This window comes from Myotis yumanensis, unplaced genomic scaffold, assembly GCF_028538775.1.
Source record: "Myotis yumanensis isolate MYYU_CA2020_CCGP unplaced genomic scaffold, mMyoYum1.0.hap1 SCAF_22, whole genome shotgun sequence".
NCBI classification, from domain to species: Eukaryota; Metazoa; Chordata; class Mammalia; order Chiroptera; family Vespertilionidae; genus Myotis; species Myotis yumanensis.
Window position 1 is genome coordinate 7,282,792 of NW_027223773.1, and position 27,876 is coordinate 7,310,667.

At 50.9% G+C, this 27,876-nt stretch overlaps 1 protein-coding gene and 1 non-coding gene across 2 annotated transcripts; both read right to left on the reverse strand.

Moving 5' to 3' along the window:
* Positions 1-243: 243 nt before the first annotated feature.
* Positions 244-366, reverse strand: LOC138999402 (U6atac minor spliceosomal RNA). Its single transcript, XR_011469389.1, has one exon. It is a non-coding gene; the product is annotated as a U6atac minor spliceosomal RNA (small nuclear RNA).
* A 7,794-nt stretch (positions 367-8,160) lies between these two features.
* On the reverse strand, positions 8,161-27,655 carry MTARC1 (mitochondrial amidoxime reducing component 1). Its single transcript, XM_070401434.1, has 7 exons — positions 27,233-27,655; positions 22,559-22,732; positions 19,309-19,471; positions 17,508-17,648; positions 13,257-13,318; positions 13,095-13,166; positions 8,161-8,744 (listed from the first exon to the last, which is right to left on the reverse strand). Exons 1-7 carry the CDS (start codon positions 27,538-27,540, stop codon positions 8,618-8,620), a joined length of 1,047 nt encoding a protein of 348 aa, XP_070257535.1. The 5' UTR covers positions 27,541-27,655; the 3' UTR covers positions 8,161-8,617.
* Between the last annotated feature and the right edge of the window lie 221 nt (positions 27,656-27,876).

Here is a 27,876-nt window from a genome sequence, read left to right on the forward strand (position 1 = left end):
CACAGTTTTAAGCAAAGCTTCACCCTCCACCTCTTTGCTTCAAACAGGTGCCGAACAGTAGGATAATGTGAGCCATGTATGTACTTTTTATGTCTTTATTGTTAAAACACACGTGAGAGAAAAGGTACCCTCAGTGACACGTAGTATATTCCTAATATTGGGCAACCATCACCACCGTCTAGATCCAGAATATTTTTGTCACCCCAGAAGGAAACCTCATAAATCATAAGTCACTCTCCTTTCTCAAAGCCATGGTTAGATGCCGCCACGTGGGAGAGGATGCCTTAACTCTAGGTGTGTTATACAGGCTCAAGGGTCTTTTCTATTCTTGTCGAGGTGACTGCTAACTTCTCCTTTATACAACTCCCACAGTGTAATTTTTAAAAAATTTATTTTTATTGATTTCAGAGAGGAAGGGAGAGGGGAAAAGAGATAGAAACATCAATGATGAGAGAGAATCATTGATCAGCTGCCTCTTGCACACCCCCTCCTGGGGATCGAGCCCACAACTCGAGCATGTGCCCTGACTGGGAATCGTACTGTAACCTCCTGGTTCATAGGCCGATGCTCAACCACTGAGCCACACTGGCTGGGCACCACATGGTAATTTTAAATGTTCTAGTAGCTGCCTTCAAAAGATGAAAAGGGACGGATGAAATTAATTGTAATAATTTATTTAACCCAATTTAGTTAAATTGTTATCATTTCAATATATCATGGGGATAAAAATACTTGCTGGGCCCTGGCTAGTGTGGCTCAGTTAGTTGGGCATTGTCCTGTGCTACGAAGGGTTGCCAGTTCGATTCCTAGTCGGGGCACATGCCCAGGGTTTTGTCCCCCACCGGGGCATGCAGGAGGCAGCCCACTGATGTTACACTCTCACATCGATGTTTCTCTCTCTCTCTCCCTCTCCCTAAAACATCAATAAAAATATTTTCATAAATACTTGCTGAGATAGCTGACACTTTTTTGTTTGGACAAATCTTTGAAATCTGGTGTGTATTTTACACACACAGCATATCTGAATTTTTTTTTTTTTCATATCTGAATTTGGACCAGCCATGTTTCAACACCCCCAGGTTGCTAACGGCTCCCATGTTGGACCGTGTGGCCTTGGCTCTGTAGAATGCTACGGATATCCTCCATCACCTTCTCGGGGGCATTATTACCTACACACACGTCCTGAGGCTATAGTCTTATTTTACATAGAAATTTATTTTCTTCATGATAAAAAAGTATATATATTTGGAAACTACAGAAAGATTACCCATAAGCGCCAACACAAGAAAAACTATCATGACTTTTCAGTGCTCCATATGTTATAACTTCTTCACTGTTCTTTTCTCATCGTTGTCTGCACCATAGCGCAGTTTGGAGATGGAAAACTGGAGGCCACATGACCACGGACCAGGGGAAACCATGAAACTTTCCCCCCGGGTCAAGACTGTCATCACACAGGGCCATGAACATGACCCGGGCAATGAGGAAGTTGGTGAACTAAGATCCCTCCCAACCCAAACATCCCAGGGTGCTAGGATCCCATTCATCCCCAACACACACACACACACACACACACACACACACACACACACACACACACAAGCTCACGTGGCCCAGGCCCCTGGTTTCAGCCCAAACAACAGCCTGCAAAGGGGTAAGTTCGCCTGCACCCAGCCTTGCGCTCTCGCTGGGAAAACAGAGCTACACGCAAGAACTTTTACCCTGCATTCGTGCTCAGAAAGAAAAGCTAGCTAAAAGCAGGCTGGGTATCCAAGGCTATAAAAACATTCTTTTACTGCCCCAAAGCTTCATGCCACAATACCCCAAGCTGGGGGGCAAAAAAAAGTGCCATTTCATATGTTTGTACCAGCATCTGATTTGACATTCTACAGTTTTGCTTCGTCACAAACCAGAACAAATACTTTCAGATTTATGACATCCTCCTATTCAAAGACCCAAGGAACCGGAGTGACTCACGCGGCCATTCCACAGCCCAAGGAAACGCTTTATAATTCCTTGGGCCTGGAGATTCCTGAGAGAAGGTTATTTTCGAGAAGGATTTAAGGCTTGAAAGCTCTCAAGGAAGCCTGAAATTCATCTTTTCCAGCTCACATATATAGAGTTCCCTCTGAAGTTTGGCCGGGAGGTGGAAGGAGAGAAAAACCAGTTGGCACACACAACCTCCCTGCGCTGTGAGCGCGTGCGAGGCCATCACTCACCAGCTTCCCGGACCCTCACCTTGTCTTAAACATGAAAACAAAAGCCCTGGCAGGGTAGCTCATGGGTTAGAGCAGTGGTTCTCAACCTTCCTAATGCCGCGACCCTTTAATACAGTTCCTCAAGTTGTGGGGACCCCCAACCATAAAATTATTTTCGTGGCTACTTCATAACTGTAATGTTGTTACTGTTACGAATCGTCATGTAAATATCTGATATGCAGGATGTATTTTCATTGTTACAAATTGAACATAATGAAAGCATAGTGAGTAATCACAAAAACAATATGTAATTATATATGTGTTTTCCGATGGTCTTAGGCGACCCCTGTGAAAGGGTCGTTCGACCCCCAAAGGGGTCACGACCCACAGGTTGAGAACCGCTGGGGTTAGAGCATCATCCCAGTATGCCAAGGGTTCGGGCCAATCAATGAACGCACAAATAAATATAAATAAGTAGAACAACAAATTGATCTCTCTGTGTCTCTCCTTCTCCCTTCCTCTCTCTCCAAAAATCAATTTAAAAATCTTTTTTTAAAGTCCTATTTATTTATTTATTTTTTACATCAAACTATCTGTTTTATTACTGATAAAAAGCAAGGCTGGAGGAAGTAGTGTAGGAATACAGAAAGAAGCAGTGGAATTTCTAGGACGGGTCAGTGCAGCCCATTACGTTCTCGGAGGCCTTTCTGTGGTCCAGATGGAAAAATGCAGATCCTCTTTTATTTTCCAAAAAAATCAAATTATTTCTAGCCGCCCTGACCAAACCACCTACCAGAGGCCCTGCAGGGAAACAGCAAGGCACCCCGACAAGAAGATGTCCTGAACTTGAACTTCACTGCCCCCCTCAAATGTCAAATTACCAGGGAGTCCCCAAGTCTGAAATTAACCCCCCTTACAAGTCAAGGTCCAGAGGAGTTCAAAGAAGAAATTAAGGTCTGAACTTAAATAGTCATCTCACCCTCAATAGAGATGAAGTTCAAAGACACTCCATTTCCACGTCTTTGTCTCTTTGGTGTCGGCAAGAAGAATTCTTCATGTTCTGGGTGGGGTGGGGTTCTTGAAGCCGCCCGGGCTTTCATTCCAGGAAGGGCCCTGAGCGCTGGAATTAATTCAACCCCAAGTCTCTGATGTGCCTCCCTTTATTTCCTTTTTTATTATTATTTCTTCATTGTGGTAAAATACACTGCACTCCAGATTTACCCTCGTAACCGTTTTTAAGTGCACAGTGGAGCGGCATGAAGTACATTCACCCTGTTGCGCAACCATCACCACCGGCCATTCTCCAGAGCTCTTCCCAGCTTGCGCAACTCAAACTCTGTCCCCATTAAACAGTCACTCCCCCTCTCCTCGCCCCCAGCCCCTGGCGGCCTCCATTCTGCTCTCTGCCTCAGCGAATGTGTCTACTCTAGGCACCTCACAGAGATGGAATCACACCGTATTTGTCTTTCTGTGACTGGCCTGTTGCCCTCAGCATCATGTCCCCAGGGTGCATCCATATTGTGACACATGTCGTAATTCCCGCCCTTTTGAAGGCTGAGTAATACTCCATGTTGTCTATTCATCCTTCCGTCCATGAGCACTTGTGTTGCTTCTACCTTTGGCTGTTGAGGACAGTACTGCTATGAACTGGGTGTATGTGCCTCACTTATTAAAGAGATCAACAAACTTAAACCACAGCCCGGCCGGCGTGGCTCAGTGGTTGAGCGTCGACCTATGAACCAGGAGGTCACGGTTCGATTCCCGGTCAGGGCACATGCCCGGGGTTGCAGGCTCGATCCCCAGTAGGGGGCGTGCAGGAAGCAGCTGATCCATGATTCTCTCTCATCATTGATGTTTCTATCTCTCTCTCCTTCTCCCTTCCTCTCTGAAAGCAATAAAAATATTTTTAAAATATAGTTTCTTGATTTTTTACAGAGAGGAAGGGAGAAGGAGAGAGAGTTAGAAACATCAATGAGAGAGAAACATCGATCAGCTGCCTCCTGCACACCCCCTACTGGGGATGTGCCCGCAACCAAGGTACATGCCCTTGACCGGAATCGAACCTGGGACCCTTCAGTCCGCAGGCCGACGCTCTATCCACTGAGCCAAACGAGTTAGGGCTAAAAGTATTTTTTTAAAAAAAAGCTTAAACCACACAGAGCATCACAGAGCATCCTCACACCAATAACACTTTGAAAATAACCCAATCCCTAGCCCCAGAGAGGCTCCAGGCAAAAATCATATTTCTCCAGCCCAGTCTGTGATGCTGGCAAAGGCCAGAGCAGACTCAGAGGGAAGCTTCTGCTCAGCGAAGACGGGTAAACGGTGTGATCTGAAGCTGTCATCCGTCATCGCCAGGTGACCACAACCCACACGGAGGTCAACTGTGGCGCCGTGTTCCCCGTGTCTGGAGGGAGATGAGCTCACCCCGGGAAGCAGCTGGCTCTCTCAGAAGGGAAGGTTGGAGCCATGACTGCCTTAAGCACATTTTCCTGGTCCAGACTGAAAACACAGTCAGAAAGGGTTCCTCCAACAAGGATTTATATCCTGCCTGAGAAGCTTCCAACGCGGCCACCACGGACGAAGGCCAACGCTTGGGAGTGTGATGTAACGAAGAGGAAGACGGAGTGTTTGATCCATCCTGCAGCTCCTGCCCAGAACGTCGCCTGCCAACATCTGGATTGCCAACTGGAACGATGCGAAATGTCAGAAACATCTGAGGGGCCGGGACTCCTCCCCCAGGAAGCGCAAAGCTGGGGCAAAGGGGGGTGAGGGGGATTAATAGAATTAAAACTCTTAAGATTCGGTGCGATTCAAGGAAATGCGGTTGAGCAACACACCGCTAAGACGTGCGATCTTCATGGCTTCTTCCGTAAGCCCTGTGAGCGTCATGAGAAGAATACGGCTTTAAGAACGGAGATTCACCCCACCAGGCATTCACGGGGTCCAGAAACTATGAGAACAATCTTGCTCGACAGCCCCCCGACTTTTCTCTCTGTCCCAAGGAAAACCAGGGAGGGGGACGTCCATTCTCTCAGCCTTCTGAGAGCGTGTCGACGAGATCCCCTCGCCCCACACAAAAAAAAGCTCCACATATATTCTCTCGGACTTCGGCTGCCTTAAAATATAGGCCTGCATTTATCTTGGCCACATTAACGAGATCTGTTTGACCAATACGTTTGTATTTATGATGACTGAGGGCAGATTATGGTTGTTAAAACTTGTCCCTGGGACATGAAAACACTCCTCGGTCATTAATACATTCTGCAATGTAAACTATGATGTCAGGTCAGCGCAGAGGCTAACCACGATCCGAAAGTCCGCGCACTTCATTTTTTAAAGCAATTGAGCCCTAATGGAACGACAAAGGTCATCATAACAAACCATTACAGCCTCGGTCTTGGCAACTCCGGCCCCAGAAGAATCTCCAAGAAACCATCATCATTCCTCCCATGTTATGGCAGCCAGACGACAGGAACGGCTCGCAAATGAGTCAGGCGGGCTCAGATCCTCGGTAGCTATGCGAGCGCCGGACGATCAATTATTCACGTGTTTACAGAGAGCTTTCGGGGCTGATGTTAACCAGAGCCGCTGGCGGAGACGAGCTCGCCAGCTGTCCTCGCTGTCCTGGGCCTCCGACTAACTAACAAGCAGCTCTAATTGCTCGAGGAAGGGGCCCCTCCCCGAGGCCAGGCAAAGAACATCGCTCCGAGACACTATCAGGTGTAAAAATACTCATCAGAAATAACGACGACGAGACTTCACGGACCATGCTCCCAGCACGTCCCAGAGAGAGAGAGAGAGAGAGAGAGAGAGAGAGAGAGAGAGAGAGAGACACCAGTGAGACTTGACTTGGAACCCACACGGCTCCACCAGGCCCGGAGTCCGGGCTGGAAGACACAGGTCAGGGACGGGTGGAGGGTAGAGAGAAGGGAACAAAGTGGGGGAATGGGGGGCTGTGGGCCTAGGAGGGAGGGAGGAGGAGCAGGAGCCGTCTAGAATGTTCTGGGAAGGTCAGGGAGCATGAGGGAGGACCACCAAGGGTGATGCGATTAGGTTGGTCGATAGCCAAAGGCGAGTGAACTTGACCCCACCCATGGGCCTTGGAAGGAGCTGGATGGGAAGTCGTTTCTCAGCCCCTTCTGTTGCTTAACAGACCCCCAGCCTGTCCTGTGATGGAGGTGACTCCTCCTCCTGAGCCAGGGGGTGGGGGGGCAGCATGGGACCCGTGCCCACCCCCTCGAAGCTGCGATCGAGGGAGAGCAGGATCACAGTCAAGGCCGTGGCCTGGGCCTCCTCCCGAGGACAGCGCAGTCAGAGCCGACACCGAGATCCCTCCAATCATTATTTTTTAAAAAATGCATTTTTAGCCCAGTCAGCGGGGGGCTCAGTGGTTGAGCATCGACCTATGAACCAGGAGCTCACAGTTCGATTCCCCATCAGAGCACATGCCTGGGTTGCGGGCTCGATCCCCAGTGCGTACAGGAGGCAGCCGATCCATGATTCTCTCTCAGCATCGATGTTTCTCTCTCTTCTTCTCCCTTCCTCTCTGAAATACAGAAGAATATATTTTAAAATGCATTTTTATTATCCCAAAACATGGGTGGTGCGGAGCCAGAGTCTTGCCCTTGCTTGGAATGGGGAAACCTGAGATGCTACCATAACCCACGGGTTCATTTCTAAGAACATGGGGGCAGCAAACAGTGTCTGTTCCTGCTGGTGGGAGGAGATCACAGTGCAGAGCTACGTAGGGTGGGGGCAGCAGGGGCCTGGGGCAGTTCTTCTGATTGTGGTGGGAGACAGCACCATCGGGGAGGCGTGCGTTGCCATGGAAGTAAGGCTAGCAGACAGAGGACGGCGCCTCTCATCCACCCATCCATCCACGAAGGCAGGTTTGGCAAAGAGTCCAAAGAGAGAGAATGCTTCTCCCTAAGACCCACCAATGGAGAGCTGGTCCAGGATACCCTTGCCTCATCCCTGTGACCTTTTAAGCCCTAGTCCCATCCCTCCACGGGGGAGAGCACAGGAGGACGCATCCCACAAGGGGCCTCCTCCAGGGACCAGGACTTATAACTTCCCAGCCTTCCCACGAACGCGCCTCTCCTGCTGACCCGACTCCCTGCCCCCGGCTGGCGCGTCCTGGAGGTCAGAGCAGCTGTCTCAAAGAGGATCAGCAAGAGGACACCCTGGGGGGGTTGGGGGGCGGGAGCGGGGAGGAAAGGGTGGTGTTCAACGCCAACTGCAGGTCTCCAGGGCCTGCGGCGGGCTGCTGGCCTTGGGAGAGCAGTGAGGCCCGCAGGACTGCCCAAAGCTACCGGTCCCCAGAATTCTTTGAGGAGCATCCCTCCAGGCACACCTTAAGCATTGCACGGACCAGCCCTAGCTGGTTTGGCTCAGTGGATAGAGCGTCGGCCTGCAGACCGAAGGGTCCCAGGTTCAATTCCGGTCAAGGGCACGTGCCTGGGTTGCGGGCTCGGTCCAACGTGCAGGAGGCAGTCAATCAATGATTCCCTCTCCTCATTGATGTTTCTATCTCTCTCCCTCCCCTTCCTCTCTGGAATAAATAAAAATATATTTTAAAAAAGAATTGCACGGACCCATTAAACTTAGGGAGGTGCCCTGTTGGGTATGGCACCAACACCCTGATCACACCTATGGTGGAGGCCGGGTCTGAGAGCCACTCTGCCCACCATCAGGCACTGTTTGACTGTGTCTCGCTCTCAGAGTTCCGGGGGCACCTGCCTGGACTCCCAGCACTGGTGGTGACAGCCCCATGGACCATGTCCCAGAGCCACACTTGGCTGGTCAAGCTCCCCTGGCCTCCAGCCACAGTTCTACCGAATTGCCATCCCTCCCCCAGGCACAAGCCCTCACCCCGCCCCCAGGCCAGGTCATGCTCTCTGTGCCCTTCCGGAAGCTCGCCCGGGGCTCGAGGAGAAAAGCCAAGTGACATCCCGGCCTGGTTTGGGGAGCTATTTAATTTCCCTTGCGTGCCCCACACGTGCGGTCACAAAACCTTCTAGAACATGCATCTCACTCGCCCACTCTTGCTCTTTCTCTTCTTTTCTCTTTCCCTGGGGGGTGGCAATGACATGACGGAGGTGAGTGCTCCAGGGAGAGGAATAAAGAGGAAGGAGAAAGAATTACTCCGCAATCATAGTTTAACACTGAATTTTCAGACGCCCGGCAGGTGACTTCCTGAAGTCCAGCTCAGTTATGGAGACTATATTTTTTTGGCCTGGAGCCTCAGGACACTGGAAACATCGTGACACAGGGAAGTCCACAAGAGCAAAGACTCGGAAATCACAGATCTCAAGCAAACTCGGAGGCGGCAGCTCCAAAACACTGTTACGGCGAGGGGTGGCATTTCCGAGGACAGCTTTTCAAGGCACCTGCCATCCCGGGACCTGGGGTTCCCATTACTGGTCCAGCAGGTACACGGTGTCTCCCACTCTGATGGTCCCTGGGTTTTCCGGAACCAAGTACTGTCCAAAGAGAGGCGATTTTCCATACAGTTTCTGTTGAGAAGGGTCACAGAGGCGGTAACTACAGTAGGAGAGAGACCATGATGAGTGACAGCCACACAGAAGCGAGAGCTCAAGCAATACCTGGCTTCCTCTCCGCTGAGGTGAGAGGCAACCCCACAGGGCCATGCGGCCCAGCTCCAGGGAGCGCCATCCCCGTCAAACAGAACAGCGCCTCCCAGTGCGCACACCGCAGAAGTGCAAGCAGCGGCCACATCCCCGCATCTTTTCTCCAGGTAACTTATGTTCCCTGTACTTGATATGTAGACATCCGTCATCATCTTCCTTCTCCCAGACATCCCTCCTCCTGACTCCTCACCTCTGTCAGCAGAACCACCATCCCACCAGCCACTCAAAGCCCATCCCTCCCCCTTGGCCCCAGCTGTCCAGCGCTTGTCCACGGCGGCCCAGTCCTAAGTCCTACCCACCCCCCACCATCTGAATTTGCCTCCTTTTCTCCCCCAATCACAAGCTTGCTTCCAGCATTGCCCAGACCACGGGGCTAACTCTTACCTAGCCTCTCGTCCGCCCTCTCCCTCCTCCTCCCTTCCAATTCATCGTTGACACCAGACCACATTACTTCTGTAAGTTTGCTCTGGTCTGATCATTCCTGGGCCGGGACACGTTCAATCGCTCATGAGGACCTAAAGCCGTGGTTGGCAAACCGCGGCTCGAGAGCCACATGCGGCTCTTTGGCCCCTTGAGTGTGGCTCTTCCACAAAATACCACGTGCGGGCGCGCACGTACGGTGCGATTGAAACTTCGTGGCCCATGCGCAGAAGTTGGTATGTTGTGGAAGAGCCACACTCAAGGGGCCAAAGAGCCGCGTGTGGCTCGCGAGCCGCGGTTTGCCGACCACTGGCCTAAAGAAGAACCTTCCCACGCTTCAGTCTAGTGTGCCACAGCCGCTACCTGCCCTCGCCAGCCTTTTCAAACCTGCCCCCCCCCCCCCCGCCCCTTCCATGCCCTTAGGCCAGTGATGGCGAACCTTTTGAGCTCGGCGTGCCAGCATTTTGAAAAACCCTAACTTAACTCTGGTGTCGTGTCACATAGAGAATTTTTTTGATATTTGCAACCATAGTAAAACAAAGACTTATATTTTTGATGTTTATTTTATATATTTAAATGCCACTTAACAAAGAAAAATCAACCAAAAAAATGAGTTCGCGTGTCATCTCTGACACGCGTGTCATAGGTTCGCCATCTCTGCCTTAGGCGGCTCTGCCCAGGAGTCCTCCATATTCTTCTGCATTTGACTGGTTTGGTGATTTTTCCGAAATTCCTGCAGGATGCTCCTCCCCAGACCCCCGTGCATTCAAATTCTACCTCGTCCTCAAGGCCCAGCTCAATGGCGCACCCCCCAGGGAGGAAGCCCAGGTTCCCCCCCGCCCCCTGGGAGTCACTGGCCCTCCACAGCTTTCTCCACCGGCCCCTCCAGCCCTCACATGCCTGTTCGGGTAGTTTGGGGCGCCTGACTCCGTTCTACAAGATGGGGAGTCCCTGGAGGCCAGGCACTGTGTCCAAATCCCTTCGGCTGCTCCCACCCAGCGTGGGCCCAAGGTCACCAGCGACCCATCATCCTTTGCGGGACCGATGGGTGTGCTGGTGAGTGAAACCCTCTGTTGGCAGCAGTACGGGCACCTGTGCCAGGCAGCAGACACGAGAGGCCCCGGGAAGAGCGAGCAGATGCGTGGGAACAACATGGCAAGTCTCCTCCTGCCCCTCCACCCGGAGAACGTTTCCTTTTAGTGTCACGTAGGAAAGAAAAGGCCACCATGGCTCAGTGGTTCGGCATTGACCTGGGAACCAGGAGGTCACGGTTCAGATTCCCGGTCAGGGCACATGCCCGGGTTGCGGGCTCCATCCCCAGTTTGGGGTGTGCAGGAGGCAGCCCATCCATGATTCTCTCTCATCATGGATGTATCTCTCTCTCTCTCCCTCTCCCTTCCTCTCTGAAATAAATAAAAATATTTTTTTAAAAAAATAAAAGGGCCCTAGCTGGTTTGGCTCAGTGGACAGAGAGTAGGCCTGCGGGCTGAAGGGTCCCGGGTTCGATTCCAGTCAAGGGCACATGCCTGGGTTGCGGGCTCGATACCCAGTGCGGGGGAGGGGGGTGTGCAGGAGGCAGCCGATCAATGATTCTCTCTCATCATTGATGTTTCTATCTCTCTTCCTCTCTGAAATCAATAAAGATATATTTTTAAAAAATAAAAGGAAAGACTAATTCTTTCTTCATCGGTTCCTGCCAGTGGACAGCCTCCCTGGGCCTCCAGGCTGATGTCTTGAACACACAGGACCCCATGCCCCGCTGTGGGTGGCAGCACCGGAGGCAAGGCCAGGGAGAGGCCTCCCTGCTGAGAACTTGCCTGGGGGGCAACGCAGCCCCCGGGCACCACGAGGACATGGAGGGGGGGACAGTTTGGCTCGGAGCATCCCACCCCCCGAGCCAGGAGGCGTCTGGACACCACTGTTTGCTTCGCTTCCCATGATTTATGTCGCGCGGCCGGGCCCTTCTCGGCCCGATTTATGACCACCTGCCCCGGGGCACATAAATTACTACCTCACGGCAATTTAAATCTCATGGGCGATAGGAGAAGACACCTAGGCTGGCTGCTCTGTCTCCTGGGGGCTTAGGAGCAATGAGGGGGGCCTGGGGGGGGCGCTGCGGAGAGCCTGTGGAATTTCAGGAGAGCGAGCTGGTCCCCGTGACCCCGTGTGCCCCCCCTCGCTCTGTGTTTGGATCAATGGTCCTCTGTAAACACAGGCTCTCGTGGAGGGGGAGGGGGGCGCTGAAGAGTCAGAGGAGCGGCCCAACCCACGGGGGCTCTTGGGAGGCTGTGCCCGCCACGGCAGGCACCTCTGACATCCACAGGGGAGGGTGCTGGGCGCCAAGGGACATGCCGGTGGCAGAGAGAACCTGACGTACAGGAAAGGATGAGGGTCGATTCCCCCAGCGGCTTGGCTGGTGGGACACAGAACCATCCAGTTCTGTCCTGCCTGCTGCTTCATGGAGAACAACACCCAGAGCCCGGCCTGTGTGGCTCAGTGGTTGAGCGTCGGCCTATGAACCAGGAGGTCACAGTTCGATTCCTGGTCAGGGCCCATGCCCAGGTTGCAGGCTCAGTCCCCAGCAGGGGGTGTGTAGGAGGCAGCAATCAATGATTTTCTCTGATCATAGATCAGCGGTTCTCAACCTGTGGGTCGCGACCCCTTTGGGGGTCGAACGACCCTTTCACAGGGGTCGCCTAAGACCATCGGAAAACACATATATAATTACATATTGTTTTTGTGATTAATCACTGTGCTTTCATTATGTTCCATTTGTAACAATGAAAATACATCCTGCATATCAGATATTTACTTTACGATTCAAAACAGTAGCAACATGACAGTTATGAAGTAGCAACGAAAATAATTTTATGGTTGGGGGTCACCACCACATGAGGAACTGTATTAAAGGGTCGCGGCATTAGGAAGGTTGAGAACCACTGTCATAGATGCTTCTGTCTCTCTCTCCCTCTCCCTTCCTCTCTGAAATCAATAATATATATATACATATATATATATTTTTTTTTTTTAAAGAAGAATAGTGCAATGAATCCACAGCTACCACCCAGATTCTATTTATCAAGATTTTGACACGTTTTTTTTCCCACGTTACTTTTTGTTGTTGTTAATCCTCCCCTGAGGATATTTTTTCCATTGATTTTTTTAAAATTTTTATTTTAGAGAAAGTGGGCGAGAAAGAGAGGGAGGGAGAGGGAGAGGGGGAGAGAGAGAAACATCAATGCAGACACATCGATTCGTAGTCTCCTGCACACCCCTGACTGGGGCTGAGGATTGTACGTGCCCTTGACCAAGAATCGAACCTAAGACCCTTCAGTCCATGGGCCGACGCTCTAACCACTGAGCAACCCAGCCAGGGCTCCCATGTCTCTTTGGTTGTTGTTGTTTTTTTTGTTGTTGTTTTTTTTGCTAAAATAATCTGCAGCACATCCCAGACACCATGTCACTTCCCCACACCTTCTTCCAAACATATGGACGTGTCTTGCACCCCCACAATGCCATTATCACACCTAATACATTCTGGTATCATCTAATACTCGGTCCGTGATAAAATGTGCCAAAATTGCTAAACAACGTGAGTCTGCTTTTTAATTGGTTTGTTTGCATCATGTGTTCTCAAGGAAAAATAAAACCATGTGTGCAAGCAGGCACCCTGGGGACCAGCCTCCTCCTGTCCGCCCCGGAGTATTTCCCAGATCCCAGTCCCGAGGGCCCGTCAGCTCTAAGGCTGTGTGTGTGTGTGTGTGTGTGTGTGTGTGGTGGCGTTTCACTGCTTCTACTTAGAGATGTTACAGCCCATTCCTACCTCTTCAGGGTCTCCAGCGGCTCCTTCCTGCTCATGACGCCCGTGTCCGGGTCCACGGTGGTTGAAACGCACCTGCACACACAGACCCACAGAACATCACACGGGGACAGAGGGGCCTTGTCCCGCCCCTCCCTGTCCCGGGCAGCGGCGGAAGGGTCTTACCTGGAACAAGCCATCACCCTCTTCAGTTCCACGTCCCCAATAAGAAGCTTGTGCCACGCATCCTAGGGGACAGGAAGCAAAGGTCACGTGAGCACTCGGGAGCCCTCGCCCCGACGTGTCCCTCGCATCCAAGACGGCAGAGTTCACATCAGTCCTGTGAAGACACGCCCCTTCCTGCCCCTCTCTCTGCCTTTCGTGTGTCAGTTCATTCACCTGAAATGAAATGCTCCCTTTTCCTCTCACTTGTCAAACTGTGATGGAAGCCCGCCTCCTACAGGAAGCCACCCTGATTGATGCTGCCGGGCTCAAAGGGGCAGGGAAATAAGGGGGGCAGAAGGAGTGGGGGAAAGCGAGGAGGGGGTCTGGAGAGGCTGTGTCAGATCGCTTTGTGTGCGACTGAGGTGGATTAAGACCCTTCAGTCATTGCACATGGGAGTCTGTACCTCCTCCGGCCGGATGGGAACAAATCAGCAGCAGGCCCAACAGCCTCGTTCCCTTTGCGTCGGCGCTGGAGGCTCACAAAGCACCCAGCCCAGGAAGCTCCCCTATGGTCCGCCAGGGGAGCTGGCGTCTACTTTTCAGGACAAATCGAATCAATGGACTGCACGCCCTCCGACCCAGCAGGGGAGATACGACATACAAATGTGAAACACTGAACAGCCAGCGTGCTTTTTAAAAGTCCCAGAGACACGGAGGAAAGGTCTTAGAACAGAGGTTCTCAACCTGTGGGTCGCGACCCCTTTGGGGGTCGAACGACCCTTTCACAGGGGTCGCCTAAGACCATCGGAAAACACACATAATGACATATTGTTTTTGTGATACATCACTATGCTTTAATTATGTTCAATGTGTAACAATGAAAATACATCCTGCATATCAGGTATTTACATGACGATTCATAGCAGTAGCAACATTACAGTGATGAAGTAGCAACGAAAATAATTTTATGGTTGGGTCACAACATGAGGAACTGTATTTAAAGGGCCAGAAGGTTGCCAAAACCGGTTTGGCTCAGTGGATAGAGCGTCGGCCTGCGGACTGAAAGGTCCCAGGTTCGATGCCGGTCAAGGGCATGTACCTGGGTTGCAGGCACATCCCCAGTAGGAGATGTGCAGGAGGCAGCTGATCGATGTTTCTTTCTCATCGATGTTTCTAACTCTCTATCTCTCTCCCTTCCTCTCTGTAAAAAAAATCAATAAAATATATTAAAAAAAAAAAAAAGTGCCAGAAGGTTGAGAACCACTGCCTTACAAGGTCTCAGGGCAGGTGCTGGTGTAACAGTAGGAGGCAGCGTTCTGGGGGTTTAGAGAGCGGATCTTCAGGCTGCTGGGGTCACGGGAGGTTTGATGGGAAAGGTGGGATCTGAACCGGGTCTTCGGGGTGGAGATTCTGAGAGGCACAATGACGCATGGGGGGGGGGGGCGGGGGGCACCTCCGAGTGTCATTAGAAGGAAGGACATGGGAAGACAGGAACGTCTGATTGCAGCCTGACCTTCCTACCCTCAGAGGCAGGCCCTTGGCCCTCAGCCTGAAGATAAAAACCCCGAGTTCAAAGGGACCTGCCCAGTACTTTGTGGATCATAACCCCAAGGCAGAACTCCACACTCACAATTTTACCTCTAAGAGTCTACATTGCTCTTTCTTAAAAAAATGTATTTTTTGAGTTCAGAGAGGAAGGGAGATTGAGAGAGGGAAACAGAAACATCAATGATGAGAGAGAATCATGGATCGGCTGCCTCCTGCACGCCCCACACTGGGGATCGAGCCCGCAACCTGGGCATGTGCTCTGGCCAGGAATCGAACCATGACCTCCTGGTTCCTAGGTCGATGCTCAACCACTGAACCACACCGGCCGGGCAGTGTGTATTATTCTTGGTATGTGTATTTGCAGGTTTTTCTTTTAAATCAGGAAATGGGCCTCTGAACTGCACATTTCACCAACAGTCCAGAAAGCTGGACAGCTCGGTGTAGAGCAGCCCCAGCCTGTTCTGTGTACACTTCCCCACCAGGGGGCACTGACATCATATAAAAACATGAAAGATCCAAAGGGAGAGAAAGGAGTTCCAGTTAGGAAACCTAGTTTAAGCAATAGTCCTAGAGGCCCTTTTATGTGCGATGAAAACTGTTAGTTTCAAACTAGCTGGTTTGGCTCAGTGGATAGAGCACTGGACTGCGGACTGGAAGGTCCCGGGTTCGATTCCGGTCAGGGGTACACGCTCGGGTTGTGGGCTCGATCCCCAGTGGGCAGCGTGCAGGAGGCAACTGATCAATGATACTCTCTCATCATTGATGTTTCTGTCTCTCTTTCCCTCTCCCTTCCTCTCTGAAATTAATAAAAATATATTTTTTAAAAAACTGTTAGGAATTGATTCACAGGTAAATTAGGTAAAAAAAAAACTCCACCATATCAGGAATCTATCTGGCAAAGGGGACGAAAAGGAGAAACTGCTGTTGGTTCAGTGCACACTGTGGGCCCAGAGCTGTGCTAAATGCTGGTGAAGAGCTCACGAAAGCCCTCCTACCAGGACACAGGACCTGGAGGTGATCAGAGACAACGTTTCCGAGGAGGGGGCTTGTAATCTGGGCTTTCAAAGAAGGCCAGGGGCGCCCTGACCAGGTACTTCAGTTGCTTAGAGCCCTGTGCCAATGTACCAAGGTTGCAGGTTCGATCCCCAGTCAGGGCACATACAAGATCAACCAATGAATGCACAACTAAGTAGAACCACAAATCAACATCTCTCTTTCTCTCCCCTAAAATGAATCAATAAAAAAAAAAAATTTTAAAAAAAGGTCAGGTCAGGGGATTGTAAGTGGGGCAAAGTGCAAGATTCGAGGTGACCAGCAGGGAAGTGAAGAGGTAAGGGAGTGAGCCACGGAGATGTGTGAGGGAAGGCATGTCTGGCAGAAGCACCAGCAAGTGCAAAGGTCCTGGGGTGGGAAGGAGCCCAGTGTGGCTGGAGCAGAGACAGAGAGAGAAGAAGAGAGCGACAGGACACGGAGCCTGGAGCTGGCAGGGTGCGGGATCACACAGGGCCTCGACCGGCGCCGTAAAGATGCCATGTGTTCCTTGAAGAGAGATGGGAAATCAGGAGGGTAACAGGGATGTGACTTACAGGCGTCCTCTGACATGTACAATGGTGGCGTTGGTCAGGGTAGAGCAGTGATGGCGAACCTTTTGAGCTCGGCGTGTCGGCATTTTGAAAAACCCTAACTTAACTCTGGTGCCGTGTCACATAGAGACATTTTTTGATCTTTGCAAATAGTAAAACAAAGACTTATATTTTTGATATTTATTTTATATAGTTAAATGCCATTTAACAGAGAAAAATCAACCAAAAAAATGAGTTCGCGTGTCACCTCTGACACGCGTGTCACAGGTTCGCCATCACTGGGGTAGAAGCAGGAAGAGCAGCGTTTGAGAGAGGATGGTGACATGGCCCACCCAGGGAGGGCGAGGAGAAGAACGGGAGGACAATGCCACCAGGATTTGTCCACCATTTGAATGTGGGAAATGAGAGAGAGAAGAAAAAAGGGGGGCGGGGGGTCCCAGTCTGGGGCCTGAGCAAGTACATGGGAGTCGGTATGTGCGAGTCAGAGCCACCAGGCACCGAGACGGCCAGGCTGGAGGAGCAGGCGCTGGGGGACACTCAGCCTCGGTCTCAGACCTCCTAACGTTGAGATTAGCATCCACGTGGAACAGAAGGGAACAAGGATGTTCGTTAGGGGTCTTCAGGGTGGAGAAGGGTCCGGAGAACAGGCCAGAAGCTTGAGTGGAGACCGAGGCTGCTACGCAATGAATGTGTGTGTCCTCCCAGGCTTCTGATGTAAAAACTGAGCCTCCAGCAGCCACGGTGGGAAGGCCAGTCTTCCCCAAGAGGCCATCGGCCAACCAGCAAAGCACCTTCCACCAGACGGGAGCACTCCCCGTCCCTGTCCCAGGGTCCCCGCGCCTCACGGGCTCTCTGCTAAGGAAACCTGGCTCAAAAACCCGTCTGCTTCCTGGGAACTCTCCTGGGACACCTCAGACCCGGAACTGCTCCCCAAAGCACATCTCTGCCTTGTCTATATCTGTGACCCACCACCCCCCTAAAAACACTGATCGGGTGCACAGGAAATCGAAAAATGAACTGCTGTGCCGTGCAGGGCCAATAAATAATGCATCCTTAGAAATAATCTAATGTCACTTCGAACACTCTCGGACCTTTAAAAAAAGTTAAGTCCAAGGGAAAAGGCAAGGAAGGCTAGTGTTACCTCTGCGTAGACGCCACACCCCGAAATGACGATATTGGGCCTGAAGTTCATCGCCTGCACTTTCTTCTCCAGCCTGGAGTTGAGATCGGCCAGCGAAGCCTCGGACAGTATCAGGAGCGGGCTGGCGTCAGAGTAAGCGATCTGATGAAGAGACAAATTGTTCTTACACAAAGGATTTCGCAGATGTCCGGTGGGTCTAGTCCGTGGGACCCTCCCTTCTCCCTCCCCCAATCTCTCTAAATATTTCTCTAGATCCTTTTAAGTGTATTTTTATTGATCCCAGAGAAGAAGGGAGAGAGAGAGAGAAACATCAAGTGCATCAATGATGAGAGAGAACCACTGATCGGCTGCCTCCTGCACACTTCCCGCTGGGGATCGAGCCTTAGACCCAAGGCCCTTACCATGACCAGGAAGCAAACCGAGACCTCCTGGCTCACACATAGTTCGATGCTCAACCATTGAGCCACGCAGGCCGGGCCTTTTTATCGAAAAGCCACAGTGATTCGGAAGGCCTTGCAGATAACGGGAATTATATGATGGAGTGAAGTGGACATAAACTTGGGATCTTGGAGCTGTCGGTGGGCAGATGCCCTTGGGGAGGTCACTCCAGCATTTCAAGCCTCTAGTTTCTCACGTTTAGTAAGGCGGTTGGGCTCGATGACCTCATTGTGTGTGAATAAAAAATCATTCACCGATTCCACGGATATTTATTTTTTCTGCAACCTGCACATCAGTGTTAAAGACTCTTGCTGGCCCTAACCGGTTTGGCTCAGCGGACAGAGAGTCAGCCTGCGGACTGAAGGGTCCCGGGTTCGATTCTGGTCAAGGGCACATACCCGGGTTGCGGGCTCGGTCCCCAGTAGGGGGCGTGCAGGAGGCAGCCGATCCATGATTCTCTCTCATCATTGATGTTTCTATCTCTCCTCCCTCTCCCTTCCTCTCTGAAATCAATTTTAAAAAAAATAAAGACTCTTGCTGACCGTGACTTGTTTAGTGGCCCTAGTAATGGAACTACACAACAATGTGCTCCCAACCCCACTGTTACGATGACTCCGTGCACCTTGTTCCTGGAAGAGCTGGTATAGTCATTTTAAGTCTGTGGATCGCCAGACACACACCCATGTGCCCCATGGTGATCTGACCCCAACTGCAAACTGTAAAAAGGCGGGACTCAGAGCATGAGCCTGCGGACTGAAGGGCCCCGGGTTCGATTCCGGTCAAGGGTATGTACCTTGGTTGTAGGCTCCTCCCTGGCCCGGGCCCTGGTTGGGGTACGTGTAGGAGGCAACCAATCAATCGATGTGTCTCTCTCACATCGATGTTTCTCTCTGTCTTCCCTTCTCTCTTCTACTCTCTCTAAAAATCAATGGAAAGACATCCTCGGGTGAGAATTTAAAATAATAATAAAAATAGTAATAATAATAATAATAATAAAAGGCCAGACGGATGCAGCCACAGAATGGAGCAGAAGTTACCGCCACAGACCAGTTCTGAAACCTAGGAGCACCAGCAGGCTTATGTAAACAGCAAGGGGATGCTTGTGGCCAAAAATGCAGGCGTCTCCCCCAAATCAGCAAACACGGATGATGCCCCCAAGGGAACGGCTGCATTTTTGCTGACTGCAATCACCAGCGGGGGAGGGGACCTGCTGGGGGTGGCCGCTCGCTTGGAGGGGGGGGGCACCAGCAAAACCACAGTGCTGAGCTCAGCAGATATGCGCCCCGCCCAAGGGGCTCTCAGCTCCAAGGAAGCCTGCCTCCCATCGGTCACCCGAGGGCCAAGACCAAGGGCGCTCTCTCACCTGGTCCGTGGGCCGGAACGCATCCTTTATCTCGTGGGCCTTTCTTGGTTGCATGTGAGGCTCGAAGTGCACCAGGCGGTAGGGCTGGGTCTTCAGGAAGCTGGTGATCCACTGGGCCGCCGCCTCGCCACAGTCCCGGCCCTCGATCTCCAGGTCGTGCACCCTGCAGGGGGCGGCAGGAGCTAAGAGTGGGCCTGGCTTTGCAAATCTGGGGCCCTGACCCTGCCCCACCCGTATCAGAGACCCTGCCCCACCCTGTGACATCACCCTCATTCCTTCATTATCAGGGGATGTGATGTTAGCCTGTCCCCGCTTCTGTGAATATCCACTTTTCCCAAAACCATTTCTCAAAGAGACTGTCCTTTCCCCAGCGATTACTCTTGGCTCTTTTGTCAAATATCAAGCAACTTTGTAGGCGTGGGTTTATTTCTGGGCTCTTGATTCTGTTCCATTGATCTGTTGTCTAGTATTTTCATGCCGGTAATGTTTTGATTATCGTAGCTTTGTAGTATGGTTTGAAATCAGGAAGTGGGATGCCTCCAGCTTTGTTCTTTTTTTTTTTTTCCCCTCAAGATTGCTTTATTCGGGGTAATTCGAGGTTCTATGCAAATTTTAGGATTGTACTCTTCTATTTCTGTGGCAAATGGCATTGACATTTGGGTCAGGATTGCACTGAATTTGTAGGTGACTTTGGGTAGGATGGACCAGCGGATTCTGGACATCTTTGCCCGGAGAGTCTGAGCATTTCTCATTTGCAATTTTCAAACAGGTTCTTGTTTGGTCTTTGGGGCAGGGGCCAAAGCCTGTACGGGATCATGCAAAAGGTCACGCCATTTGCAAATGGATTAAAAATTAAGGGATAGAAATGTTCACCACAAAAAAGTATGGGTAACGATCTAACCGTGGCAAACAGGAGCCAGGATATAGACAGACGTGAAACACAAATTCCAATAGGCATATTAAAAATGCACATTAAATCAACATGAAATCCCCATTTCCCCCATACAAATGGCAAAGTATCTTTGACCATAAGGGTCAGAATGTAATGAGAGAGATATGCCCAATACATCGCTCATGGCTATAGAGCTGGTATAACCATTCTGCAAAGGAATATATCCAAAGCTCAACAGCTTTTGATTCTAACAAAACCATTGCTAAATTTCCCCCCCTAAGGAAATAATAAGAGGTATTAACAAAGACTTATCTATAATAATAAAAGCGTAATATGCTAATTAGGCCGGACAGCTGAACGACCTTCTGGACGAAGCCGGGCCTGCAAGGGCCAAGGCGAGCTGCTGCAGCTGCCAGGGCCGAGCTCCTTGCACGAATTTCGTGCATCGGGCCTCTAGTGAAGATATTTAGCATGTTCTTCCTCATACCTGGAAAAAAATGAAAAACAAGCCGAAACCAGTTTGGCTCAGTGGATAGAGCGTTGGCCTGCGGATTGAAAGGTCCCAGGTTCGATTCCGGTCAAGGGCATGTACCTGGGTTGCGGGCACATCCCCAGTGGGAGATGTGCAGGAGGCAGCTGGTCGATGTTTCTCTCTCATCGATGTTTCTAACTCTCTATCTCTCTCCCTTCCTCGCTGTAAAAAATCAATAAAATATATTAAAAAAAAAAAAAAAAAAGAAAAACAATTCAAATGTCTAAAAGTGGGGATGTGTTAAAATGCAGAAAGGACACCCACAGAAGGCAACATTTTACCAACATAAAAAATGGTATTTTAGCCGAAACTGGTTTGGCTCAGTGGATAGAGCGTCGGCCTGCGGACTGAAAGGTCCCAGGTTCGATTCCAGTCAAGGGCATGTACCTCGGTTGCGAGCACATCCCCAGTGGGAGATGTGCAGGAGGCAGCTGATGGATGTTTCTCTCTCATCGATGTTTCTAACTCTTTATCTCTCTCCCTTCCTCTCTGTAAAAAATCAATAAAATATATTTTTTAAAAAAAATGGTATTTTAGAAGATTTTTTTAATGATATAAGAAAAATATTTAATTTATCGACTTAAGTATATAACAGTATTCAAAACTCTGATTTTTTTTGAATCATTTCAATTTGGTTTTAAAAATATTAGCCATAATTTTTATGACATTTTGAAAAGCTATTTATAGGTACAGAACAATGGGTTTTGTTAAACTGTATCACATTTATACTTGCAAAAATTTATTTCATTGTTATTAGTAGGAATTTTATTGGTTCAATAAAATTGGCAAAACTGAAAAAAATAAAATTCTCTCTTGAAAAAAAAATTATATATATTAGCCATAGAAACAGGAAGGAAATATGGCAAAATATTAACTATAGTTATTTCAGATGGGTTTTGTTTCTGTTTTTTCTTTTTTTTTTTTTTTTTGGTATTTTCCAATTTTTCAACTATAAATATATATTTGTTTTATAATCAGAATAAAACACACCAATTATAACAGAAGCATATTATCATGTTTTAAAACTCCAGGATATTCTAGAAATTATATTGGTTATATAATTGGTTGCATTCTATGAACTTTCGGGGGTCTTGGACCTTTTCGGCTAACTACATTTTTTGATGTGACACGCTCTACAATATGGATTACCTTTAGCATTTCTAATGCAAAATGCAGCAACTGGAACAAACGTGTAATAAGACCACATTTTAATTTTCCCCACAAGAGGATAAAAAAATCATCTCTACGCCTGATTTCTTAGAAGCCATGCTAGTTTCCCCGGAATCACTGCTTCCTGTCGCCCCTCTGATGTTGGGGGGTAGAGGGGCTCCTGGCTGACTCTCCCGCTCACTGGGACTCTGACCCTGGGTGACTGCAGGTCCCAGCTGCCTGTTTCTATTCTGGAACCTCCTTTTATCAGACCTGAATATCACGGGTCACACAGCCATCTGTCCGTCTTCCCTCACTCACACTGGGAAGGTTCCTCATCTTTCCAGGCAGAGTAGGGCCAGTCCAAGGCCATCCATTGGTCTAATCTCACCTCTTCCAGGCTCCTCCCCCAGTCACTCCCACCCCACGCTGGTCCTTTAGCCTCTGGGGGTGTCATCTGTCCCTCCCTGACAGGTCAATACGCCTTTGTCCCCGGGGTGTTCCAACACGGGGCTTCTATGGCCATCAACCCCACATGAACACACATTTCTGAACCTTCATGATCCTGAGGATGTGGGATCCATAGCTAATTGCTGACCACCTTTCTGGGGCTTCCCTCTGAAATTGGAACTTTCTCCAAACACTCACGCCAGGGCTAGGAACGGCCAGCAGCTTACCTGCACTTGAGCACGGGGTTGGTGGCAGGCGTCTCGATGGGCAGCAGCAGGTCCGGTGTGTAGGCTGCACTGAGGGTCAGGGTGTCCCCCTCGCAGGTCAGGGACACCAGGACCAGGCGAGGCTCCTGGCGAGCAGTCACCATGTTCCCTGCCTCGTTGATCACCAGCCAAAACCTGCAAAAGACGAGATGTGCACGGACCGCTGTGAAGCCACGGCCAGCGTGGCCTCGGGTTCAAAGACTTGGAGAAAGGGCTGACGTGCAAATTAAAACACAAGATAAGAAATATAAATTTGAAATCATGGGGGAAGCCAGTTTCGAGCCTGGTTCAAGAGACCAAGTTCCACTGAGTCTCCGTTCCCATCTGCATTTATTTACTAGAATACACAATTGCCTTTTAGGAATGCCAACAGGCATAGCAAAGGTGATTCTTTAGTAAACAGTAAGATTCTCAGGTTGGGGGAGTCCGCTTTAGGCCACTGAGTCAGCAGTAGGTAATAAAATGCAAATATTCACCCTGTGAATATCAAAGAGCCCAATTCGGCCTTCTGACCAGACTTCTCCATTTATATTAATTACTATTGATATTGGTTCTCAGCAGACTGCCATGACAGGCTGCCCGTCTGCAGGGCCTCTGAATCCCTCCCCATTAGCCTGCTGTGTGAGTGACTGTGTCTGTCCGAACCATCAGCTCAGCAGCCCAGCAAGACTGAGTCTTTTAGTTCATTGCAAAAGGGTCTCATAGCCGCTCAAGCATCTGACATAATTTCTACAGGACATTTTTCAGCTCCTTGATGGAGGGCACAGAAATCAGAGATGTGAGTTACATTTTCATCTCAAATGAAAGTCTGATCACTTTCGTTCAACCCGCCCCAAGGAAATGACGATATTGTATTTCCCAGAAAGCCCTCAAGGCCCGCAGAGGTTGACACACAGTAGGGCTCCTGCATGCGGAGGTACCAAGGCTCTTGCTATACTGTTCACAGAGCTTGGAGTTCAGCTGACCGCATTCAATGCCATATACGCCTTGCCAAAGCCACCCCCTCCCCTTTCAAAAAAAGGTAATGTTTCTGTATTCAGAACTGTGAATTCTGCAATTTACCAAAAGGTCTATTGTTAATAGGGACAATGGTATTTCTGGCCAGTACTCCTGGCCTAGAGGTACTTCCCAGAAAGAGAAGAAAAAAGAAAAAGAAAAAAAGAGAGGAATAAGAGCAACAGAAAGAACCGTTTCCACGAGAAGAACAATGCAATTGTGTAAGTTGCCTCGCGGCTCCCAAGGGAGCTACACATAACGATGTTTGAGTAATTTCGGTTCACACTGGATTGGATGATTACCATTGCAGAGGTGAGCTTGTGCTATGGGGATCTGTAGACATAGGAAGAAAATATGGCCCTAATCAGTTTGGCTCGTGGATAGAATGTTGGCCTGCGGACTGAAGGGTCCCAGGTTCGATTCCAGTCAAGGGCATGTACTTTGGCTGGGGGCTCAATCCCCCAATAGGGGGTGTGCAGGAGGCAGCTGATCAATGTTTCTCTCTTATCAATATTTCTAACTCACTATCCATCTCCCTTCCTCTCTGTAAAATCAAACTATATATATAAAAGCCTAATAAGCAAATTGTCCCCAGGGGAGTTTGATCGCTTGCTATGACATGCACTGACCACCAGGGAGCGGCATGGAATGAAGGAAGGCCCTGGCTGGCAGCTGGAAGGCCCAATCGGCCCTGATCGCCAGCCAGGCTTAGAGACCCTACCAGTGCACCATATTCATGCACCGGGCCTCTAGTACATATATATATGAAAGAAAATATGGCAGGTACTTTGAGACCCAGCCGGTCGTCAGGGTTGAGGTGTACAGCTACAGTAGGAGGTCAATGTAAGCTCTTCCCTGACCTACCCTCTCATCAGCCCCTCACCCTGGATGTGGACAGGGGTCTTCCCTGGGCCAAGTCCTTGGTTCCAGTACATGAATATTCTTTCTAGTAACCCTGGCTAGTAACCCACGGTGTCTGGTCTTTCTAAAATACAAATCTGACCCCGTCGCCCCCTAACCCTGCAGCTAGGCCGGTGTGGTCACCTCCCTGTGCCCTCACACCCGCCTGCCTTTCTTTTTTTTAAATTTTTTATTGCAGTTTAATCTGTATAACATGAAATACCCGGCATACTCTTGGGTATACACCCGAAAGAACTAGAAACAGGGACTCAGAGACGTGTACACCGATGTTCACAGCAGCATTCTTCACACACAGTGCCAAAGGGCGGAAGCAACCAGTGTCCATCAATAGGGAATGAATGTTTTTATTTATTTATTTACTTATTTTTTTAATGTATTTCTTTATTGGTTTCAGAGAGGAAGGGAGAAGGAGAGAGAGATAGAAACATCAATGATGAGAGAGAATCACTGATCGGCTGCCTCCTGCACGCCCCCTACCGGGGATTGAGCCCGCAACCCAGGCATGTGCCCTTGGCTGGAATCGAACCTGGGACCCTTCAGTTCGCAGGCTGACACTCCATCCACTGAGCCAAGCCGGCCAGGGCTAAATGTTTTTTTAAAATGTGATTTTAAGCATTTTTGAGTGCACAACTCAGTGGCATTAAGTACATCCACAGTGGTATGCAACCACCAGCACTATCTGTGCCTGTAAGCCGTCTCTTTATTTTTGTAGCCAGATTCCACGAGGCAACGTAAGGGCGTGGTTACAACGCTCTCGTGGGTTTCGAATCTACTCAATTACATGCACCTGAACTCTATCAAGGCCACATCACTCAGGCACGTGGGGCCACGTGTTCGGACCATAGGTTCTAGTTTACAACTATGGCTTTTGGCTATAATTGTGCTGGGAGGGCTCTGCCCTCCAAGCTGGGACTTGCACGTGGCCATGAGAGCACTGTGCCCTCTCATCAGTCCGAGGCTTGCACCTGTCCAAACACTGTAGCCGCTCTCCACAACTATCGATTTCCAAAACCTTTGATCATCTCAAACAGACACTCTGTACCCATTAAGCAACAGCTCCCCATTACCCTCTCCCCACAATCCCTGGTAACCTCTCGCCCATCTCTATGAATTTGCCTATTCTCCATACTTCATGGAAGTGGACTCACAGAGTACTTTTTCTTGCGTCTGGCTTACTTCACTTAATATAATGTTCTCAGGATGTATCTATGCTATAGCACGTATCAGAACTCCAGTCCTTCTTTGGCCGAGTAATATTCCCTTGTGTGCACACAACACATGGTGCTGACCCACTCACCTGATGATGGACAACTGGGTTGGTTCCACCTTTCAGCTGCTGTGAATAACGCTGCAATGACCCTGGTGTACAGTGTTTGTCCAAGAACCCGTTCCCAATCGCTTTGGTAAATACCTAAGAGGACGCTAGCCTTCCCGTCCCCCACTCCACCCCCCTACCTGTCCCCAGCATATCCCCTCTCTCTAGAATGTTCGTCTCCCAACGGGCTTGCCGGGAAAATTCATCATCATTTTTATATTTTCAGCTCAAGCAATGATGTCGTTCCCTCCCATGCGTCCTGGCACTTGTCACACTGAGTCAGCTGTCACACAGGACTGCATCTCTGGGTCACAGTTCCTGGCAGCAGGGCAATGAAGAATGTACCCCAGTGTCTGGCACAAATGCCAGCTTTTATCACTGCCCACTGTACTATGAGCTCAGTCCATCTATGTTCAACTGACTCAGAGAAATGGCAATGAACGCCCTTGGCCTCTGGGTCTACAGAATCGATGCTACCATCCTCCGGAGTCCTCCGCGCAAACCGGGGGATAGCTGGGACTGTTGGCTTCCTCCCTGAAGCCAGATGCATCGCTCACCTTTCCAAGGTGTCCCGATGCCCTCTACCAGGGGAGCAGGAAGAAAGTTACAGGCCCTCAGCCCTGGGTCACCCACAGAAGCTGTGAGGTGCTCGGGAGGAAGGAGTGTGAGCTGCAGGCTTATAACCAGGCCGGCAATGGCCTGAAGCCAGACCCCGAGGAGGACAAAGCCACTTGCTCGGGGCCTTTGCAGCCTTCGCTGAACCCCAGGAGTTCACGATCACTGAACCCCAGGAATTTACAGGGATTGTGCCTACCCAATAGGGCATGAATACAACCACTATTCTACACGCACGAGGCTCTGAACCCGGTGCTTAACCCATAAAAACCAGCTTGAGAGAATTAGGGGGAATATTAGCTCAGCACATGTTCTTGTTTTGGTTTTAACTGACACAGTAAAACGACAATGCAATGGCGCTTTTTAAGCTGCAAGAAACCTGAGCTTCAAGTTTCCATCCTATCCTGTGCCCCGCCTGGGCGCGCTCTTTGAATGGGGCTGGGAGATGGTTCCAAGCTGCCCCAAGTTCTCAAGAGACAGTGAGAAAAAATAGCGGGGCTGGGTACGGGGTGGGGGCGGGGGGGGGTCCTGGCTCAGGGCTTCTGCTAGACACGCCTGGGGACCGATGCCACACCTGACAGGAGCGCAAGATGCGCGAGAGCCCTTGGGAGGTGGGAAGCCAGCCATCCACGGGGACAGCAGGTGGCAGCCCCGGGTGCGCAGCTCGAGGTGATGCAACCCTTTCTCGGTTCCTTGTCCCACCCACTCCCGGTTGCGGGAAGGACCGGTGAGCGACCCCGCGGCCTCCCCTGCCCACCCCTTCACCACCCCGCGGAGCCAGCCGGTACCTGTCCCGCAGGTGGCCGCTGCGCAGCCCCAGGGCGGTGCACTCGGCCTCGCTCACCGCCACCCCCTTGCAGGACTTGACCGGGTAGATCCACAGCTGCGCCACGGTGCCCACCTGCCGCCGCCGGCGCCCCCTGCGCCGCACCCGGCGCCAGAGGGCCGTCCCCAGCGCCACGGCGCCCAGACCCAGGCCCAGCGCCACGGCGCCCAGGCCCAGGCCCAGCGCGGCCGTCCCGAGCCAGGAGGGCCTGGGCGGCTCGGGGAGGCGCAGCACCCGCACGTAGAGGTGGTTCAGCGCCGAGGAGTCCATGTCCGGCGGCTGCAGGCGGCGGGCGTGCGGGTAGCGGACCCGGTCACCGCGATCACGTGCGCGCCAGCCCCTGCTTGGGGGGCGGGGGGGGTGGACGGGGGAGCTGCTGGGGTGGTGACCCTTGGACGGAGCCCTGAGGGCAGCTCCGGAACCCCGCCCTCCCGGCCTATCAGAGGGCCGCGTCCTTCCGAGGGGTGGGACCTGGGCGCGGGGTGGGACCTGGGCGCGGGGTGGGACCAGGGCGCGGGGTGGGACCAGGGCGCGGGGCGGGACCTGGGCGCGGGGCGGGACCAGGGCGCGGGGCGGGACCTGGGCGCGGGGAGGGACCAGGGCGCG

Coding starts and splice junctions, on each gene's coding strand:
- MTARC1 (XM_070401434.1), bottom strand. CDS start 27,540: ATGGACTCCTCGGCGCTGAACCACCTCTACGTGCGGGTGCTGCGCCTC. Junction 17,649..19,308: donor CGTTCCGGCCCACGGACCAG/GTGAGAGAGCGC, acceptor TCTCTTCATCAG/ATCGCTTACTCTGACGCCAG. Junction 8,745..13,094: donor CCGCTGGAGACCCTGAAGAG/GTAGGAATGGGC, acceptor CTCCTACTGTAG/TTACCGCCTCTGTGACCCTT.